The sequence below is a fragment of the Coffea arabica genome, chromosome 7c (assembly GCF_036785885.1).
Source record: "Coffea arabica cultivar ET-39 chromosome 7c, Coffea Arabica ET-39 HiFi, whole genome shotgun sequence".
In the NCBI taxonomy this organism is placed as follows: domain Eukaryota; kingdom Viridiplantae; phylum Streptophyta; class Magnoliopsida; order Gentianales; family Rubiaceae; genus Coffea; species Coffea arabica.
The window spans coordinates 5,369,438-5,390,464 of NC_092322.1; the positions used below are offsets into that span (position 1 = coordinate 5,369,438).

General features: G+C 35.8%; 3 protein-coding genes across 9 annotated transcripts; 2 read left to right on the plus strand and 1 right to left on the minus strand.

Annotated features, from left to right (window-relative positions):
- Positions 1 to 265: 265 nt before the first annotated feature.
- LOC113698953 (phosphoenolpyruvate carboxykinase (ATP) 1) lies at positions 266 to 5,417 on the minus strand. The gene is made up of 12 exons (XM_027218933.2): positions 5,153 to 5,417; positions 4,312 to 4,496; positions 4,000 to 4,153; positions 3,736 to 3,820; positions 3,120 to 3,220; positions 2,614 to 2,912; positions 2,273 to 2,446; positions 2,040 to 2,105; positions 1,337 to 1,515; positions 1,010 to 1,179; positions 714 to 882; positions 266 to 596 (listed from the first exon to the last, which is right to left on the minus strand). Exons 1-12 carry the CDS (start codon positions 5,395 to 5,397, stop codon positions 453 to 455), a joined length of 1,971 nt encoding a protein of 656 aa, XP_027074734.1. The 5' UTR covers positions 5,398 to 5,417; the 3' UTR covers positions 266 to 452.
- Positions 5,418 to 8,084: 2,667 nt separating this feature from the next.
- LOC113697806 (uncharacterized) lies at positions 8,085 to 13,154 on the plus strand. 2 transcript variants are annotated; one of them, XM_027217394.2, is made up of 9 exons: positions 8,085 to 8,290; positions 8,433 to 8,538; positions 9,432 to 9,570; positions 9,952 to 10,060; positions 10,158 to 10,294; positions 10,799 to 10,935; positions 12,240 to 12,346; positions 12,517 to 12,644; positions 12,822 to 13,154. In XM_027217394.2, the coding sequence occupies exons 1-9, from the start codon at positions 8,246 to 8,248 to the stop codon at positions 12,892 to 12,894; spliced, it is 981 nt and encodes a 326-aa protein (XP_027073195.1). In that variant the 5' UTR covers positions 8,085 to 8,245; the 3' UTR covers positions 12,895 to 13,154. The 2 variants fall into 2 exon arrangements, with proteins under 2 accessions (XP_027073195.1, XP_027073194.1); XM_027217393.2 differs by having other exon boundaries at positions 8,093 to 8,290; positions 9,952 to 10,078.
- Positions 13,155 to 15,500: 2,346 nt separating this feature from the next.
- Positions 15,501 to 20,763, plus strand: LOC113699063 (protein RMD5 homolog). 6 transcript variants are annotated; one of them, XM_027219120.2, is made up of 3 exons: positions 15,501 to 15,808; positions 17,033 to 17,106; positions 19,314 to 20,763. In XM_027219120.2, exon 3 carries the CDS (start codon positions 19,353 to 19,355, stop codon positions 20,511 to 20,513), a length of 1,161 nt encoding a protein of 386 aa, XP_027074921.1. In that variant the 5' UTR covers positions 15,501 to 15,808; positions 17,033 to 17,106; positions 19,314 to 19,352; the 3' UTR covers positions 20,514 to 20,763. The 6 variants fall into 6 exon arrangements, with proteins under 6 accessions (XP_027074921.1, XP_071913430.1, XP_027074920.1 ...); XM_072057329.1 differs by having other exon boundaries at positions 15,501 to 15,706; XM_027219119.2 differs by having other exon boundaries at positions 17,033 to 20,763.
- Positions 20,764 to 21,027: the final 264 nt, after the last annotated feature.

A 21,027-nucleotide genomic window follows, 5' to 3' on the forward strand; every position in this document is an offset into this window, starting at 1 on the left:
GACATGTGTTTTTTTTTTTTTTTAATTTTGTTTCTATCGCACAAATTCTTCTAAATGTATATAGGATTATCCTTTTTATAGAGCAATTCAACCTTAAAAAATAATAAAAAAAAAAAGTCTATTGTGAACATGGTTAATTTCTTAATATCCGTTGTTTGATGGTTGCATTTGGTTCACTAACTACTACGTGATTATTTTCGTTCCATTAGAATCATTACCAAAAACATAATGCTATATATTCACTTGCGCTAATTTATACTAGGAACAGAATCAGCCATCCAGTTCACAGGAGCTGATTTATTTTATTTCAGATTTCACCAAGGGAATGGCGTGAGGCACTCTTGTCTCACAAAATGGGAAGGGAATAGGACCGCTAGCTACTTATTTGCATCAATTGTAGCTTTTTTTCTATTCTTACATATGAGGTTCCAGTACTCATTTCTTCCAACATGTTAGAATACAGGACCAGCAGCCAAAATCTCTTCTGCCAAGTTGTTATCTATCCCGATCTTGTGGCTTACGAATACTTCAAAGTTGTTCTTGAAAAGGCCAGCTAGCTTCAGCAGTGTTTCATTATAAGCATCCTTGTCGGACCACTACACCACAAGATTGAAGGATGTAACTCGAACATGAATGGTAAGCAACAGAATGAAAGACTGGTAAAAAATGAGGACAAGTTAGTCAGAAATGAAGAATAGAAATCGTCAACTAACAGTGTTCACGGGATCCAGAATATCAGAAGGCACTCCCTCAATCTCGGATGGAATTTCAAGCCCAAACACCTCAGTCTTTTTGTAATTTGCATTCAAAAGACTTCCTGAGTGTATGGCATCAATTATTTTCCGTGTATGCGCCAACTTTATACGGCTTCCTACACCGTATCTGCAAGAGAAACAAGAGACAAGCATTAGCATAATTAGTTCTGCAACAATGTTGTATGAAGTTCTCAGTTAAGTTTACACGTTAGGAAATTGAATATTCTATTTGTGCTACTTGTACACATGCATACCTTCCTCCCGACCAACCAGTGTTAACGAGCCACCCTGTTGCACCGTGTTTCTGCATCTTTTCAGCCAACATTGCAGCATACTTAGTAGGATGCAACATGATAAATGCTGCGCCAAAGCATGCAGAAAATGTAGCCTGGGGCTCTTTTATGCCATCCTCCGTGCCTGCAACCTGTATTTAAGAATATTTCCGTGAGAATAAAGCAAGTTAGAGATACAAAACGAAGAAAAGAAGAGAAGGGATCTCAAGAAAGCTTTGTATTGCACAATCGATATTGATGAATTTGCCTTGAGAAATTAAAGGGTACTCTATGAAGAGGGATAGATACCAGAGCAGTGTAGCCGCTGATGAAATGGTACATGGTCTGTGCCAGGCTCAGCTTGCTCACAGGGGGAAGAACACCGAAGGCATCACAAGCCAAGAGTATGACGTTCTTTGGGTGTGGGCCAACACATGGAAGTTTTGCGTTAGGAATGAATTCAATGGGATAGGCTGCACGGGTATTTTCTGAGGAAACAAACAAGCAAGTTTATTGAGCAGTCAGATGTTCATAAAAATTTGACACAAATTATCTTCTACATCATTTATTAAGCAAGTTCAAGATCTATGCGCTCAGATTTTTCCGTCAATAGTGACTACTTAAATCAAGCTTCATCATTTTTCTAGAACCAAATCCAACATTGGGAATTTAGTCTCCAGGCATAAATTGTTTGACTATTGGCTAGCTATCCCTCAAAGCATAATGTGATGGATACAACGACTATTAGAGGTCAAACTTGCTCACTACACTAACCATTTTGAACTGACCCCATCCCACCTAGTGTTTAATATTATTAAGCTTGTAAACATTGTCAACTAAGGCTTAACTGCTTTCCTAATAACCACATATCTTCTTTTTCAATTGTTTTCCCCATTAGACAAATTTGGGCGGCCAAGATGAGGATATGCTTCATATAATATAATGTCATAAAAAGCAAAATCCAGTTAAGGACTGGATCACCAAGACAGTGAATTTCTTTTGCATTTATTACCTGTGACAGATTTATCTGTATAATCCACTTCTCTTGTATGCTCTTCGAATACCACATTCTCCAGCACTGGAAGCACCGGGTAATATAAATAATCATATAGAGAATGACATTTTTTAAGATAAAAAGATAGTCGATAACAAACTAAATAGAATTAGCTTACCATTGATCTTTTGATTTTGAAACAAAATGACGATTTGATTTATTTAGAGGTTAGAAGAGAAAGAGCAGTGTACCAGTCCCAAACTTAATAGCGTTCCAGATGTCAGGTTCCTTCTCCCTTGAGAGATCAATGCATTTGGCATAACAACCACCTTCAATGTTGGCCACCCCAGTGTCACTCCAACAGTGTTCATCATCTCCAATTAAAAATCGATTGTGATCAGTAGACAGAGTAGTCTTTCCGGTCCCTAGATGATGAAAACAACGGGAAAGAAAACTCAGTAACTAGAATGGATTACATAAACAAAGCTGTATCGTCACCTTCAATCAGTCGTGAAGAGCTAAAGGCAAGAAGAGATAAACTAGCTGGCAAAGGATACCCACACATCAGAAAATCGATCCAATGATACCTTACCTGACAATCCAAAGAAGAGGGCAACATCTCCATCTTTGCCCATATTGCTACCAGAGTGTAATGAGAGAATTTGACGTTTAGGCATGAGATAATGCATGACACTGAATAGGCCTTTCTTCATTTCCCCAGCATACTGGGTACCGAGGATGACCATTTCCCTTCTAGCCAGGTTTAAATCTATGCTAGTAGACGATGTCATATAATGGGTATAACGATTACAGGGAAACTGTCCAGCATTGTATATAGTGAAGTCCGGAGTACCAAAGTTTTCCAGCTCTTCAGGAGTGGGTCGGATACACCTGCCACCCACCCAGTTATCCAATTGTATATACATAGAGCTAACGGTATTATGACACTTGAGAAACTACAGGCTTTTAAAACTTAATGACTATATCTTATAGCAGGGATTGTAACAATCTAGAAAATTTTCAACGGTAATTAAACTTATCTGGTAGGTTTAAACCTGGTAGAATGCAACAACAATATTGATAAATAAGGCCACTTACATGTTATGCATAAACAAGGAATGATAAGCTCTGGCAGAAACAATTCGGACTTTGATGCGATTCTGAGGATCCCAGTTTAGAAATTGATCATTGACAAAGACCTGGAATCGTTGTCAAATCAGGATATGTGATGATTCGGCTCAGCATTATAACTCTTATTTCTTTTTTGAACATCTAAAAAGCTTGGCAAGTGATTCAATCAGTTTTATGTTGTCTTAATCATGCATGGTGCAAAAATCGCACTGTGTTGTAGTTTTAGGTGCGTATGACTAACTAGGAACATATTCAAATGTGGACAACCAACTTGGTACTACTTGACAAGGGATCAAGAACTGTGAATATGCTACCTTAACTCATGGCAGACACAGATAAAAAAGTATTTATTCCTTAGCCTTTAAAATTTGGCATTTTAATCATATTCTAAATTTCTAATTGAATCTATTAATTTTTTCATTCCATAAAGTTCTTTTTTCTTAGAAAAAAAAACGTTACATATATTTCATAATTCTGACTCTAGAGTAGGATAAAGTTTTATAAATAACTTGTCAAATAGATAAGTAAACTGATCTCATTTTACATCACCAAAATCAATTACGAAGGAAAACTTATGGATTACCTTCTCTAAAGAATTCAAATAATCCACAGCCCTTTCTCTATTGACCATGAATGTCTGCTCATCCATCTCAATATTTGGCGATCCCCTACACAAAGCACATGAGAATATAACTTAGTTGGCAAAATGTACCTAACTTCTTGCATGAACAAGTCAAAAAGTCAATTCCCATGATTGCTGGGGGTAGTATTAATTGTCTGTCCACGCTTAAATTATGCTTGGGAAGAGAGTATTACAACAGAGATAGAAAAGGAGTACTCAACTTACTTTCCCCACCAAAGGTCATCCTGTGTAGTCTCGTCTTTAACGACACGTTTATCCTTAGGGGAACGTCCAGTCTTGGCACCAGAAAGCGTTGCTAGTGCACCAGTAGACGTAATAAATGACCCTTTTTCATACTTGATCGCCTGCTCGTATAACTCTGTTTTCACATCAGATAAATGCATTACAAGAATGTACGATTAATGGTTCATCTCTCATCTAGTTGATTTATTTTTTCATTATAAGTAGACAGTATAATAAAGAAGAAGCAGAAGAAGAAGAAGATCTGCAGTCTATAAAGAAGAAGAGAGATTATACCAGCAGGAGAGAGGTTGTAAAGGACGTGAGTGAATTTCAACGAACTGTCACTAACGCTGATGGTTGGGGTGCCATGGGCAGGGTGTTGGGTTACGTGTGAAACCCCTGCAGTTTCGGCCTTTCTCGCCGGGTCTCCTTTCACCAGTTTGGGTCCATATCCTCTTGTCAGCGATGCTAGAGAAGCACTGAATAATAAAGAGACCACCCCAAAACAAAATTATATAATAAAAGAAAAATAAGAGAAAGAGGAATGATATATGCTGCACAGAGAATTTTTGTTGAAGAAATAGTAAGTGATAGATACAAAATACAGAAAAAATGTGAAATATGAAAATAAGTAAGTCGTGCAATAATCGCTTAATAAGGAGAAAGGCTCTTAGAGGCTTCCCTAATGCCACGTTCAGAAAATAATTCTGTAGCGGATAGTTGGGAGTGAAAAGTGTATGGGAAGAGGCGAATGGATAAAGAAAAAAATATTTATGTATTCTTCTTTTGCTCTATTATTTTCTTTGTTTCTCTAAAACAGTAACATGCTAAGACATCCATCCATGCATCCTGATAAATGTAGTCCTTTTTCTAGTCCTGCAACAATTTTTGCATTTTCATAACCAAGCTATTTGGTACTCGTACTAGTGACATGAGTACATGCAAAGTTAGAATGTCAAATGCTCTCCAATCCATCATTAAACTTTCAAAGGGTAACATCTTCATCTACTGGTTGCTTTACGTTCTAGAAGAGAGCTTAAAAGGGTATCATTTTGATTTAGTCTTTTTCCATTATCGAAATCAATTAGTACTTGTTTCTGGTTTCTAGTATTTTCTAGTATTGAATATTGATTACCTGATGGACTGCAGCTGCTGTTTCTGACGTTCTTGGCCAGACGGAGGAGCAAAAGCAACATCCTGAGTCTTGTCGGGAGTGGGAGTAGAAGGTGCTGACTTCTTCATCTGCAACGAATGAAGCTCGTCTATTGTTTGAGCCTTCACGGTTGGCACGCTGTCGTCGTGACATATTTCGTCATGACTCTTGTCCGTCTGAATCTTCGGTAATCCCTGGCGTCCAGCTGCCTCTTCGTTTGAAGTCATTTTGTCTGCTCTTTTATAAATTTACCCTACACCATATCAAACCATCTTCCATAACTCATTAATATAACATATATAATGGACCCCCAAAGAAAAAACAAACAAAGAAAATCAAACAATACACACCGAAAAATGCAAGCTGAAGAAGAAAACTACTACGATAAAGAATATGGGCTTTTAAAGAAAATTGGCAGATATAAAACAAACAAATGACTGAACCATCAAAATGGTTATAAGTGTGATGTGATATCACTGCCTTGTTTTACGGCTAAGCAGAAGGTGATGAAATGTGGTGTAGCTCAAATACAGAGGTCGTATTTATAGGACTGAGGAGCACTCTTTTACCGTAGATTACAGTTAAACTCTTGGGGCCTTGACCGGTTCACCATGTCAAGCTCCATGGTCTCCGGACATTTCATTTAGTTGTCTTTTGATTTTTATCTTATCCTTTTTCTTAGTTACAACATCTTTTGATATCTTTATTTATACTATATAAGAATTAGTTGTGGTCAAAGAGAGATTTGAATTTCAACCGTATGATAGAAGCTTTTTGAAAATGTGAAATGTTGTACAGTTTTTTTAAAAATTTTTGGTACAACTAAAAGGCAGCATGTGCTTATTTAAATTTATCGAAATGCTCTCATTTTAGCACATTTAAAGCTTTGATTTATGGAGACATTTGAGTATTTCTGGAATATAGAATTATTTTGCAATCGTTTTTACATCGAGTATAACTCATATAAGTTTATGTGTTGGTGTATTTACTGAAATGATATTATATACACGTTGAATTGAAGTGTAGCTTTTGTTGTGCAATTAACACAAAAATATATTAACACATTATGTAATTAACACATTGCTATAATTAGCCATTGGAGGATATTCCTTTGTCTGAAACAACTTATGTTTCATCTTTGACGATTTTCAATTGACATTTGTAGGGGTCTTTTGGTAATGATAAAATTGTAAAAACATTGATAAAACAAAGTGTTTAAGTGTGTGTTACAATTAGAACATACTATTATTAGTTTTGTAATATTTAATGACTATTTTTTTAAATATATTATTATTTGTTCAATGAAAAATTTTATTTAATCACAAGCACCAAACACCCGCACGATACACGAGCATTCCCCCCTAGTACTACTAGTTTTTCTGATAGAAAGCGCTGCGATAAAAGTCCCGAAATTCATGAGTTGCTTTAATGTGTTAGGATGGTTAATTATTTGGAAAATTATTTTAGAATAGCACCATAACAAATTTTGTGAAGTTATGCATGTCATGTAAAAAGTGGATGGAGAGATAAAAAGAGTGATTCAAAACCGGTTTATGATGCAAACAAAAAGTACTGCCAAATGACAATATAACCAGATAATCCAAGTTTAACAGATAATGTACAAAAATACAGCAATACATGGAATGCAAAATGAGTCCAGAATCTTTTTTATTTCCCTCATCACGAAAAATCTTACTTCATTTCGTCAGAACAAATTCTGAAAATACTAAATCATCGTAATGATAATAACTGAACTATTGAGATTTTACTAAATTATGGAAGTTATCTGCATGTGCCTCCATGCCATGGCATCATTCGACTACCTTATGGGGTGCTTCATTTACATCTTAAAAAGTATTGTGATACAATCACTGCAAATTATGCGAAGTTTTTAATATGTCTCATTGAGCAGATAGATTTTTTTATTCTGTTACCATTTTCATTTTCTTTGCTAGTAACCATAGATTGGTCCCCAACTTTCTTCATTCTTCAATTGTTTTATAGCTAGTTTGTGAGTTGAGGATAGAAAAGAAAGGAAGAGAAAGGTTAAGTTACAAGAGAAAAGAAAAGATAAGAAAAGAAGGGAAGAGGTTTTAATGTTGTTTGGGAGTTTATGAAAGAAAAGAAGTGATTTTGGACACATAAGTAAATAAATATTTCATTCAACAGCTTTTTAGGGGTAGAATGGGCAATTTAAAAAACTTTTTGCTGCCTTTCCGTGCTTTCCTTTGCTTTCTGCCCGATTTGGGCCGGAAATTTTTTTGAAACTGTAGCTATTTTTTCGTCCTTCCAATTCCGTCGGTTTCTTTTCCTTTCCTTTCACTTAAAACTCTCAAATGTGGGAGATGCAGTCTTTCTCTTCTATTCCTTTCTTTTCTGTTCAAATCTCATCTCCCAAACTAGCTATTAATGTCTTTCAATCCTGATATTTGCCTAATGTATGGTATTATATTGACTTAAAAAGGAAATATGTCAAGTTTAATAGTAGGATATATTCATTTTAAGCTAATCTGTTAGGTGTTTATTAGTTGATTAATCTATATAAATACTAGTATTAGTTAGAAAGAGAAAATTCATTTTATTTCTAATAAATTATACATGATTTGCACCCAACAAACTTATACGCTAAATAGAGAATAAATGAATTCGTTAGAATGGAAGATTATTTGAAGAATTTTTTTTAGAATAATACCGGAGCATTTTTTTATGATGTTATCTATAAAAAGATGCTTGAAATAGTGAAAAAGTTGTTGAAAAATATATATATAATGCAAGTAAAATAATTTTTATAAATAAGGGCCGTCGAAATTCGAAACAAACCCCTTACACTTTTGTTTGTCATATTGTCTTATTTTATTTTGTTATTGTCATTGTTATTATTTATTTATTTTTTAGTACAGGGGGGGATTACACTTGAAAGCGGCCCCCGTTTAATCGACTAACAGGCTTTTATATTTAAGCCCAAATTTAACAAACCCGGATGCCCGCAACCCGGCTGGGTTCTTCATCATCATTCCTCAGGATTCAACAAATTTGTCGTCTCCGCGTGACCAGGCAGAAGACGGCTGCCCGAAAATGGATTACAGAGACAAGCTAGTTTTGGCGCCTATGGTCCGCGTTGTAAGTTTCTACAACCTTATTGTTTTCTAAACTATATCTGTTTAGCATCTTATGTTGTCGCAGCTCTAATTATTACCTATCCACAAGAATGAATTTATTCTCTGAAAACAAAATAAAGCTAAAAAGTGAAGACATTTTACAGGGGACGTTGCCATTCAGGTTACTAGCTGCAGAATATGGCGCCGATATAACATATGGGGAAGAAATTATTGATCATAAACTCCTCAAGTGCGAGCGTCGAATTAATGGTATTGATTTCGTTTTTCTTAATTATTATGACTGTTCTTTCCTTGCACATTTGATTCTATTAGTAAGTTGAGTTATATTATACTAGAATCTAGCACCAGTATAACTGATAGCCGGGATTTGTGTTTCGATGGAAAAATGGGGGAATGAAGTATATGTAACTGTCTAAACAATTTTTGTATTGGGTCAGCTTTAATTAGTCTTCCTCAACTTCTGCCTGTATAATTTAGCTACATGCGACTTAATGTGATCGTTTTTGGAGGCTGAGCTTAAAACAAATCAACTCAAAAGAAGCTTTCTGCCCTTTCTTACCACCTCCTAGGCACCTTATGCTGTAAGCATTTGAATGATGTTTCCTCATTTCAAACGTAATTGCTTTTCGTTGTAGGTGCATATCAAACTTAGGTTATACATTTGCTGTGTGTTCCAATTCGTGAAAATGCATTGTCTGGTGAGGAAAGGGTGATAAATGTCAGAGTTTTTGGATGCCAGTATAAAGTGAAGCTAGTGAACAAATGTTACATACAATAAATATGGTGCCCCATATAAGTTCGCTTATGGTTGCGGCAAATGGTTTGTTAATGGTGGTTTAAAGGGACAAGAGGTTTTGACCATAATAAGTACTTGGAAGCTAGTGAGTGGAAAGTTGGTGACGCTGCTTAACATGGTTACAAGATATGTCCTTCCCAAACTTAAAAATTCAACCCTGTTTGCTTTAGCCATCTAATCATTGCATGAGAGGCATTTCTTCTTCGCAAAATATAAAACTTTTTTTTCTTTTCCGTCCTACTCTTCTTCTCGTGTGAAATTTGCTTGCTTTGTGAACTTAATGGAGTCAGACTATTAGCTTTATTGATGTGTTGAATATTCTAATCCAGTTCTGTTCTTTTTATAGATGTGCTCAGATGCACTGATATAGTGGAGAAAGGAACAGAAAGCGTTGTTTTCAGAACATGCCCAGAAGAGAGAAATAAGGTTGTATTTCAGATGGGTACTTCTGATGCAGTAAGGGCTCTTAAGGCTGCTCAGTTAGTGTAAGTTTGTTATTCTTGTTAAGGTTTGGACTTCTCTAAGAAATTTGGTCGGGTAGTTTAACCTGAATGAGCTGACATACTTTGTCTTCGAGACTTTTTTCTGAATCTTACTTTATTTTAGGGTTTTCAAGTCAGGTTTTACAGATTCTTCAGTATACCATTTAGCTTTTCTGCTATAGCTCTTTTTTGATGTATAGACATTGGTAGTAGTGATTTTGATGCATACCTAATGCTTAGCTGTCTTTAATATGCTTTTCTGGAAGATCCAAGTAATTTGGCATCACCCTTAATCAAATATCATTCAGCAATGTCCTTTTGTGTCTGGCTGATTACCATTTTCAGCTGCTACTTACATTCTTGGACATGTGACTCCTTTTACAGGTGTAAGGATGTTGCAGCAGTGGACATTAATATGGGTTGCCCCAAGTCATTTTCCTTAAGTGGAGGAATGGGTGCTGCTCTTTTGACTAAACCAGAGCTGATTCAAGATGTTAGGAAATCAACATTGGTGGCTAGAATTCTTGCTCCACCTTCTCACTGTAGATTTTGCAATCCACCATTCTTTGACTTCTCTCTTTCAAATGCAGATTTTAACAACCTTAAAGAGGAATTTGCATATGCCTGTGACATGCAAGATTCGGCTGTTAAAATCCTCTCGTGATACGGTGGAATTAGCGCAGAGAATTGAGAAAACTGGTGTTTCTGCTCTTGCTGTCCATGGGAGGTGATTTTTACGTCACCTTGCATTTAAGAATCCTTTTAAGCAAGTGTAGCTCTTCCCTTTGTTGTTCTTCTAGTAAAATCTTTAAAGTACCAATTCTGTCCATCGCTACTTTTACATTGGTTCGTGATATATTTCAATGGTCTAATCAGTTACTTTATCTTTGTCTATGGGTGCCATTCAAATATCCTGCTAATGCTTTTCTTGTAGCTATAGGCCATTGCTTTCTAGAAATTTTCCTTTATTCAAGTATTTAATAGACTCTTGAATGAAAGAATTGCAGTTATTGCTGTAGAAATGCTGTCACTTTCATTTTCAGTTCTACTAAGAGGAGGCAAAGTATTAATTCTCCATATTGACTTCTTGCCAAAGTAGTTCATAAAGGATGCTAGATGTTGAAAGGTTGTCCTGCAATTACCTTCTTGTTAAAATGTTTACTTGAATTCAAGAACAACTATTTGGATCTTTTCAAACTTTTTAATTGCTGTTTCACCAATGATTATGCAGGAGAGTTGCAGACAGGCCAAGAGACCCTGCTAAGTGGAATGAAATTGCTGATGTGGTAGCTGCTCTTTCAATACCTGTTATAGCCAATGGTGATGTTTTTGAGTTTGAAGATTTTGAACGCATGAAAGTTGCTACAGGTATGTAAAAAGAGAATGCGTCAATCTTTAGTCTTTCCTTCTTGACTTCATCTAATCTTTTTTGGGTCGATAATTTTTGTAGTCATGATAATTTTTAGCAATAAAAGGTACTTCTTTTCATGAACAATTATTCCTAAGATATATTATTTAGCAGTAATTGTAAAGGAACGGATGGATGAATGGGTTTTGTCAGGATGCTGAAGACTGCCTCTGTGGTCTTAATGCTTTAGTCAAAGACAAATTACTGTTTGTTAAACAACACTGGAATAATGTTATGTAATCTTTTGCACCATTATCTTGTTTGTGTTTTAATGTGCAATTTGGATGTGGTTTTTGTGTACTAACCAAAGATATTTTAGTTGTCTAATGATTGAAAGCTAGTTGGCATGTGCAAAAGGTTATGATGGATTAAACATGCTGGTTGTAATACAGCCTCTAAAATCTTTTTGAATTTTTCTGGTTTTGCTAATTCCTCTTTTTTAACCATTCATTCTCTACTATGTCGTTCTCCCCTGTTTATGCTTCCTCTGTGATTGATATCTCCTTTAGTGATTCCTGAGGTTCAATGGGCTTTGTTGCCTACTCTATGGGCACTTTAATACTTCCAAACTCCTATATGAGGTTCTACTTCAGTAATTGCCTGATTCGCTTTAAGACATGCTTGTTTACTGCTTTCCAAAAGCCTGCCTTAAATTTTTGGCCATGTTGTGGTTTTAGTTTTTCTTTTGAAAGAGGGTATAGTTCGTTGGAGATCTTTGTTTATGTGGATCCAAGCCTTTTTCGCTCTTTACCGTCTTTAGCTGACCTTTCTCTTCCTTGAGCAGACTTCTTTTCTAAGGGAAGTCATCCAACTAGCTGAAGGGGAATGTGGAATTTTTATGCTGGTAAACTCCATATTTTTTTGTTGAGATGCATTAATTTGCTAATGGCATGCAGTCAAATCTGGGTTCTGCTGCCTGTTAGACCTAGCTTTTTGTAGTCTCCTGATAGGGGTACAATGTATTATAGCTTTGTTGGAACATTTGACATAAAATTGACAAAGTTAGGCAAACATATTGGGTTCTTTCATCCACTCTACGTGATTTGACTCACTTATCAATCTTTTTCTTTTTGAGGTTGGATGTGCCAGTTAGTCTATGGGAGATTTTAACTATTGGATACAGGATTAGGTTTATACCCTGCCTCTGAACCTGGCTATCACCCTTATCTTCAGTTTCTGTATTCAGGGTGGTGTGACTTTTCTGCCTAATGTCATAATAGTTTGCTTACGTAAGACACCCTGTTATTGATTTCCCTCCTGACAGGTGCCTCATGTGTTATGGTTGCTAGAGGTGCTCTTTGGAATGCTTCTATTTTCTCTCCTACTGGCAAACTACCATGGGAAGATGTGAAAAGAGAGTATATAAGAAAGGTTCAGGCCTTTAGATAATTTTCATTTTGCTTTTTTATTCCTTGTATAGTTTTAAAAGTTCAATGTTTCTGGGTTTCCGAATTAAGAATGGTGAAGAAGTCATGATCAATTTGCTTGCAATTGATTCTGTTTGAAAATACTTTTTGCCAACCCTTCGGTCCTTTGTTCAGAGTATCTTATGGGATAATGACATCAAGAGCACCAAGCAAACTCTGAAGGAAATGATAATGCATTACTCTTGCCTTGAATTCCCGGAGGGAAAGGCTGTGACTAAGGCAGAGACTTTGGCAGATCTTGCGTAAGTATCACTTCAAATTACTTTCTTGTCATAAATGTTCTTGCAAACGAATTGAAGGTGTTACGCAACATGGCACCGTCTAGGTAGAACTTCTCATGAAGCTGTTATTGAGGTCAACTATTATAGGTTCTTCATGCGAGATTATTGTGTTGACTTTTCTTTCTTTCTTTTTTCAAGTCAACTTTATGGGCAAGAGCAATATTATGAGTATGTCAAATTGAACCAGCTCTCATCTACTCGAAGTAGGTGAAATCCTTTCAGCAGCTTAACCATGAGCCTAATTGCAAAAAGTAGGCATGCTTGCTCTTCAGTCTGAGGAATGCTGATTTTTGTGGTTGTACTATATTGGGACTGCCTGCAGCACACGTAATTGGCAGAACGTTTACCATGTAAGAGCATATAATTTGTCCGGCGAGCTTGCACTGATTTCATTCCAATGATAATTTTTGCTAAAAATTTGAGAACTTCTGGATGTATACATAAAAATTTAGCAGACCGAATTTTCCTAAACCCCTTTGACTTTTTGGATGGATATCACTTCAAATTCTTGGCAGGCGTCTATTTGAGTACCTGCACCTGGCATTTCCTTCTAGTTTTTACATGTACTGCCGGCGGCATTTTCTGTCGCAGCCGTGTTATAGCTTATTATTGGGCAAGAGCCAATGAGCCATAGTCACGCGAGATGCAAAATTCGAGAGCTGCAGCTACCCGCTTGTTTTTTTTTTTTTTTGGATTTCATGGTGTTTTAGGTGCTTTGTGGAAATACGTCAGGGGAATGAAATAGCGAGGACAAGCCCCCCATCAAAGACTGGGGAGAGGGTGCTAATTGTTGCTAGCTGATTTTAAATTGAGGAGAGCTCTTTTCTACCGGAGGTTGTGGGTGAAATGCTATAATATGGTGCAACCACCTAAGGTCGATAACTTAGTTCAATACTTAAATATAATAGATTTAAATTTTAGCATATTCATACCGTTTGATAACGAAAATTGAACATCCGAATTAATTAAGTGGTACTGAATTTTTTGGGTAAAACTTGTTTTCAAAATTAAATGATAAGCTATTCACTTATCATTGAATATGATATGCATTCAAATATATTAAATTTAATATTTAACAATTCAATAATTTAATTAAATCAAACTTTAGATTTTATATTTGAGATTTTAGTTTTATTAAACGCATCCTAAATCATGCTACCTCAATAAGTACGTGACAGATTTAAGGGCGGTTCTTCCCCCATTTTTAATAGATTGGTTTTTGGTTTCATAATTTTTGCTTAATTTGAGCTATTTTCTGCAATGTTATTCCTATTTAGCTTCATTGTTTTATACTCTTGACCTTCCCGCGGTCCTAGAATCGAAGGCATACTATGAGTTACTATGAATTTCTTTCTAAATGCTACTATCATATATTCGGCCGTAATGCAAAATTTTGTTTCGGTTTGAAATGATTACATGACAGGTCTATCCAGTGAAAATGCTATAAATAAGATCGTGGAGTTCAATGATTAAGCATTAATGGAGATTTTATTTAAATTGTTATTACATTCTAGTAGGTTTTAATTGGTCAGATTTGGCAAGAGTTTCTCACCTAAATCCTAGATTTTAGCCTTTAACAACATACCCAAAAAAAAAAGGGAAAGAAACGGTTGGGAATATAACATTGGCCGCCTCCTCAACAAAACCGCAGACCTCATTCACTGCAGGAGATTTGTGGAAGGGTAAATGCTGAAAACCCCTAAGAATTATTATAGTAAGTGCATTTTACACTCTAAATTATTTTAACAGGCGCTTTATAGCCTTAATTAACCAGAAAATAATAAGAAAATTAATTCCATCCAAAAAATTGAAGAAATTATCAATTTATCTTCCATTAAAACTTTATAAGTGACAAAATACCTTTTTGGTAGAAAAGTTGCCACTTTAAATGGATTAATTTTCACTTCGTAATCAAATTCTAACTATAAACATATAACAATAAAATATATGATCACTTTGAATGACAATTAAAACAAAAGAAGTATGAAAAAGAAGAAGAAGAAAGGGAACAAATTTAGTTCAAAAATCACAACAACCCTATTTTATTACATATTTCAAGTTAGCTTAGGTAAGAAAAGATTGCAATGAAGAAAAAAGGCACGTGAAGTCCTATTTATTTCTCATGCAAGCCCAGTTAGGCTCCCTCTTTAGTCTCTCCCATAGGATAGAAGTAATGTAGATTGTTGCTGCTAAACTCAAAAAAAGTCTTATTTATTCCTCTAATTTCGAGCTATACCTTCGTTTTATTTTTATATGCACATAACAAATGAAATAATTTAGGTGTTTTATTTAAAATTTTGAGTTCAATATTTTGTTTACTAATATTTAGATTAGGTTTTAATTTAGGTTTGGCATTTTGAATCTTTATTGCTTTCATATGAAAATTTTGTTTTCTATGCTAATTTTATTCTTGTGAAGATTTCAAGTGAAATTTTGCTGGTTATATGAAGTAATGGCATTATGATGGGTCGGAGAAAATTATGAGATTTTAAAAATTGTAACCGTTGTATCTCAATATTTCCATATTTTGCCCCTATTTTAGTTCTAATAGTCTTATTATTCAAAGCAAAGCTACATATATAGTAATCTTTTTCATGAAAATGGTGGTATTTTTGTGACTTAAGTTTTTATGGACAATAAATTGGTCATTCCATTAATCACTTGGAAAAAATTAATTGTCATATTATTTGTTAGTTGACTAAGGGTGCAAAGTGTCTACTAATATTTTAGGGTGCAAATTGCAACTAGTGCAAAGTTGGTGCGAGCTCTCTGCATTTAATTCTAGAATAAACAACGAAAAACGAGGGATAAAAGTGGAATGAAATGGTTGAGAACCCAAACGTAAGCAAACGGCAATCTGTTCTCCCTAATTTATTTAGAAAATCTCTGGGCTTCTATTCTCTCTCTCTCTCGAGCGTTTTCTTGTCATCAAGCCAAGGTTCCACACAACATCCGACCCGAACCACCTAACCCACCCTTCTGTCGACGGTCGGGTATCCATTTTCATAGTTTAACAATCTCCGGTAAGACACAATACCAGCATCTTCTTTTCTGTCCTAAACTCCCAAAGTACTTGGTGATTATATTTTCTACTACTTTTGCTGAAACGACGCCGCCAGTGACCGGTGAGTTACTAGCATAAATTTGAAGGGGGAAAAAAGATTAAATTTTGATGAGTGCTTAAATTTTCGTGTCATGATTTTCGATCTGAATTTGTGTGGTGCATCATTATTCACGCATCCAAGCACACAGTTTAGTATATTTGTTGCGTGGAAGCATCATCTATTATTTGTTTTTTTTTAATCTTTCTTCTTTAGATATGGAATTGCTTCCGAGTTACTGCATTTTGTTTTCTTTGTTTGTAATGTTTGATTCGGCGAATTTGAGAAATCGTTATTTATTTTTCTCCACGTATTGTTGATTCTTGAGTGTGATTAGTAGGCGGAGCACTTCTGATTGGGTGGGCTTATAGATGGCACTGCGGCTAATTAACATTCTAATGCTTGTGTTAACTAAATTGAGCTGCTTACAGAAAACGAAAATAAAAAAACTGAATTGAGCTGGTATTACTTTTGCTTAGTTGAAAAGTTGCTTAAGAAGGAAATCTTGCTGTTTTCTTTATGACAAAAAAAAAGGGTGTTTCAACTGTGTTCTATTGTTTATTTTGTTTTATTTCGGGAGATATTTATTTAGGTCTCTTAGGAGAATCGGAGGGGAAACTTGAGAATAGAGTATATTACTTTCTCGTGTAGTTTGGGAGTCCCAGAGAGAAAACAGCAATTCAGAAAGGAGTTCTATTGAAGTTTGAGTTTTATGGGTCATTTTTTGTAGTTTTCTTTCATCATCATCATCTTCTTCTTCTTCTTCTTTTAAATCGAAATCCTTTTTCTTCATTCCTTTTTGTTTTACTTGAGTAGTGAGTTATAGATTTAAAGATGCAATAAAAAATTTGATTATCTTCTTAAGCTTGTTATGCATATTTTATGTTGGTGTTTAAACTTTTTCTCATCTATGTCATCATGTCTGATTTAAGTTCAAGTTTTAGTGGTCATGTGACCATTGGAATGAGGCACATTCTAGGTTTCATGGAAAAATTTCCAGAATTTTTTACTTTTTTTTTTCGGTTTCACCTAACATTAGTAGAATCTTCACTTGAAAGCTAATTTTCTTGCATTTTTACGCCTGGAGAGTAAAGACTAGCTGCACTCGACATTTTGTTGCTTGTGTGTGTTTGGGTTGGGGGGGGGAGTCTTTTTTTTTTTTTTTTGAGGACAGAATTCTCTGTTTTTGAATAATTCCCGTGCATGTATGTGCCTTTCTTATATTGTACAACATTAACTGTATTTAAGGTTTGCCCCTGAGTTGGTATAACACAAAAAAGTTGAAAAGACCCTGTCTTCCTCGGTGCTTTAACAACTTTCAGGTGACTTTTACCTTTTGTATTCGTTTCCACTAAATAAATCTGTATTCTTCGACTGTCAATCTCCAAAAAAAGAGTCATCATGTGTTTGGGTCTTAAGTTGTTTTTATCACTATTCATTTATTTTTCATAGTCTGATATATGGTCCGCTGGGTTGAACCTGCTAAGTGTATTCTTTTTCGTTTGAATCCATGCTGTAGATAATCTCATTATCGAGCAATAAATTCTACCAATTAACACTTAATTAGTTTTAGATCTGAAATTGGATGAAGTTGGAAAGAGATAAATAACAGAATTTTCAGAATTTCAAAGCAATTAAATCTTGGGTGATTAGCCATTCTTATTTGGCATCCTGGTGCACTCATAAAGACTGGCCCATCATTGTTGATTGGGTTTTCAAGTTTTATCAAGGCTTTTTCTTTGCTGAGTGAAGGGAAATTTGAAACTTTATCTGAAGTAACAGTCTGGAAAACATGACCTGGACTTCCATCTGCCAAATCCCTCTACCTGTCAAAAAATTTTAAAAGCCATTGTCAAGTTATTGTGGGTCTCATAGGTTCAGGCTATATGTTACTTCACATTTTTATCCCATTTGTTTAACAATTTCAGCCAAGCTTCCTTTATTCATGTTGTGTAAGAGGTCCAAATATGACTCGTTTGAGCAGCTTGGTGATGTTTGTTTTGTTAAAATCCTACTGATAAACATAAGTGAATCATCAGCTACAAATGTCTTATCTATGCAAAAGAACACTTTCTTTTGCCATTTTACTCTTTTCCTTTTTGAAAGGCCTTTACTAATCTTTCCAGAGCTAGTTATGGGGCGTCATTGACTCATTGAACTCGAGCAATATTTTCTCTGTTCTCATCTGGCCTTTGTCTTGTTGTGATGTACTTTTGCCTGGTCAAGCCCTTGGAGTCACTTAAAAGAGTTTTGAGACCATCTTTTGTTATGATTTTGAATTTCTTTTGATATTTTGAGTCTCAGTCATCTGGTATTAATTCTGACTTTCACATAAACTGAAACTTAGAAGAGCATAATTATATTATCTCTCTGAGAACCAATGACCTTTTTGTTTTCCTCTTTTAATTTCAATTATTTCACTCTGGCTGTACTTGTAAAGTACTAATGATCATGTGGTGCATATATATGGATTTTCTGTCTGGTTTCATCAACATACAAGTAATTCATGGAGTTCTTATTGAGCTTTGCAGTGTTTTGTCTTTTAAAACTGCAGATGTTAAAGCTTGATTTTTGTTATGTAGCTAAATGACAAGACTAATTTCCCTGGGCAAAGTTAGATGACTCGATATGAGGCTGTACATTGTTAATAATATAGTAAAATTGAAGTTCATCTAATAGAAAAAATATGCTGGATACTAGGATGAAGAAAGGAGCCTTCTTGCTATAGACGATTTGAGAGAGCCTATCTTGGTGGTAACAAATTAAACAATAGCTTTTTTTGATAATCTCACTGGTTTTGTGAGTCATGGATAAAGAAAAGGTGTACCATTCACCGACTATTATAGTTTGAGTAACTCGAGTATGCCTACTCTTTGTTTTAATCCCTTGATATTTAGTCTTCCATCTGCCATATTTCGGGAGAATTTCATGATGCTAGTTAAGTTGGTGATCGTCTTTGGTCTTGAATTGGAAATCGTACAGGAGAAAAGTTTTAGGCAATATTGTTTCTTTTAATGTGCTTGTTGTAAGTTTTAATCAAAATGTTGTTCTTTATGGAAGTATTGTACAATGAGTCCTGACTGAGATGTAACATGGTCTCTAACTTTTTGATTTCAAAATCGACTAGTACACCTGTTTCTTCTTGAAAAGGGAAAGGGAGAAAGAAAACAAGTAAATAGGGCGAAGAAAAGGGTAAAAACAATTTTTTTTGTTAAATGCATAATCACTCTTTTGTGTCTCCCGGCTTAGGGAAAAGCTGCTTCGGAATAAGTTGGCTGATCGTTTATCTTTGAGACTTTATAGGTACTTGTGTGTTTGTTTATGAAGGTAGAATAATGTTTATATCATCTCTTCTCTAATCTAGGCATTGATATTTACTAGTGATGAAATGTTTCTGCCTACTTTTAATCTCTTGTAGATTTCATTTTTGCTTGCTTTTGCTTTTTCCTGTAATGAGAGAATGAGGATCCTCTTGAGTTTTTGGGGACTCATCATTTTGATCCCTTTCTTTTTGGCTGTGGTTGATTAGATTTAGAGTTTATAAAGAAGGAACTTGAGCTAGTATAAAATGGAGTTGAATACTATCAAGGATGCGTTTGATCGTGTTACGAAGAAGCAGAAACTGTCATCATCAAAATCCCAAGAAATCATAGAACAAATTAGCCAAGAGATAGAACAAGCCCTGTCAAGAATAGGACCAGGTGATGATATTATGACTCAGACTGATCCTAGGTTTGTGTTATGTGAACTAAAAGCCAAGTTGAAAGAAATCGGGCCTCTCAGTCAGCTTGAAGTGACACAGAAGGAATTAAATGTGGCATTAAGCAAGTACCCAAAGCTCCTAGAGAAATCCTTCAATCCTGATATATCAAAGGCTTACAGAAATATTGATTTTGATATCCACACAGTGAACCAGATAATTGCCAGCCACTTTTATCGGGAAGGGCATTTTGATCTCGGTGATTGTTTTGTACATGAGGCCCGGGAACCGGAAGCTGAAGCTGCAAAGTCATCTTTTGCCGAAATGTACCAGATACTTGAAGCCATGAAATTACGCAACTTGGAGCCTGCTTTGAAGTGGGCTGCTACCAATCATGATCAGCTTAACCAAAATGGTTCTGACATTGAATTGAAACTTCATCGCCTTCAGTTTGTGGAAATTTTACAGAAAAAGCGTAGAGATGAAGCTCTTAATTATGCTAAAACTTTTTTGGCTCCTTTTGCTAAGAGTCACATGGCTGAGTTCCAGAAGCTTATGGGCTGTCTGTTGTGGGCTGGAAAGCTTGATGCTTCACCATATGCTGAATTGCTGTCCCCAGTGCACTGGGACAAGTTGTCTGAGGAGCTTACCCGGCATTTCTGCAATTTAATGGGTCAGTCCTTTGAGAGTCCATTAAGCGTAACGGTTGCTGCTGGAGGCCAAGGTTTGCCAACCCTTCTGAAGCTGATGAATGTAATGACAGGAAAGAAGCAGGAATGGCAGTCAATGAAACAGTTACCTGTTCCAGTGGATTTGGATAGAGAATTCCAGTTCCATTCTGTCTTTGTGTGCCCTGTGAGTCGAGACCAGGCAAGCGAAGAGAATCCACCCATGCTTTTGTCGTGCGGGCACGTGCTCTGCAAGCAGTCTATAACTAAGTTGTCAAAGAATAACAGTACTAGACCTTTCAAGTGTCCTTACTGCCCCTCTGAGGTTGAGGTAGGTCAATGCAGGCAGCTGTATTTCTGATGTTTACTCCCGACGCATAACCCTGTTGTTCTAAAATCCTTCTTTGGTCATCCTTTTTTTGTTTCACATGAACTAAATGTTTTAATGGCTGTAGCGACACTGGACTCTCGGTAGTATAGGGTTTGTGTGGCAGGGTGGTTAAAGCGGGTTTCTTCTGGCGGTATACTGTTGGGCTGGAACGGGTGTAAATAGATAGATATTCTTTGCACATTCATTATTATCAGTAAGAAGGCCTACCTTGATACTAGTATTTTAACGTTGCCTGAACCGTCTCACTCGCACCAAATATTGGTTGGTGGTTGCTAATAAATTTTGAAGGCGGAATCGGACCTGCCTTGTCTTTCCATCTAAATCTCTAGTTAGTAGATCCGTATCCTGAACAATGATTTGATTTCTGAGGAATTTCCCCTCCATAATCCAAGGGAGGGGCCGGGATTTGATATTGGGGCCTTGTTTAATCCTCCTTAGTTAATGGAGACTGAAGCCGCTTTACCACGTCAAAAGCCTTGCACTA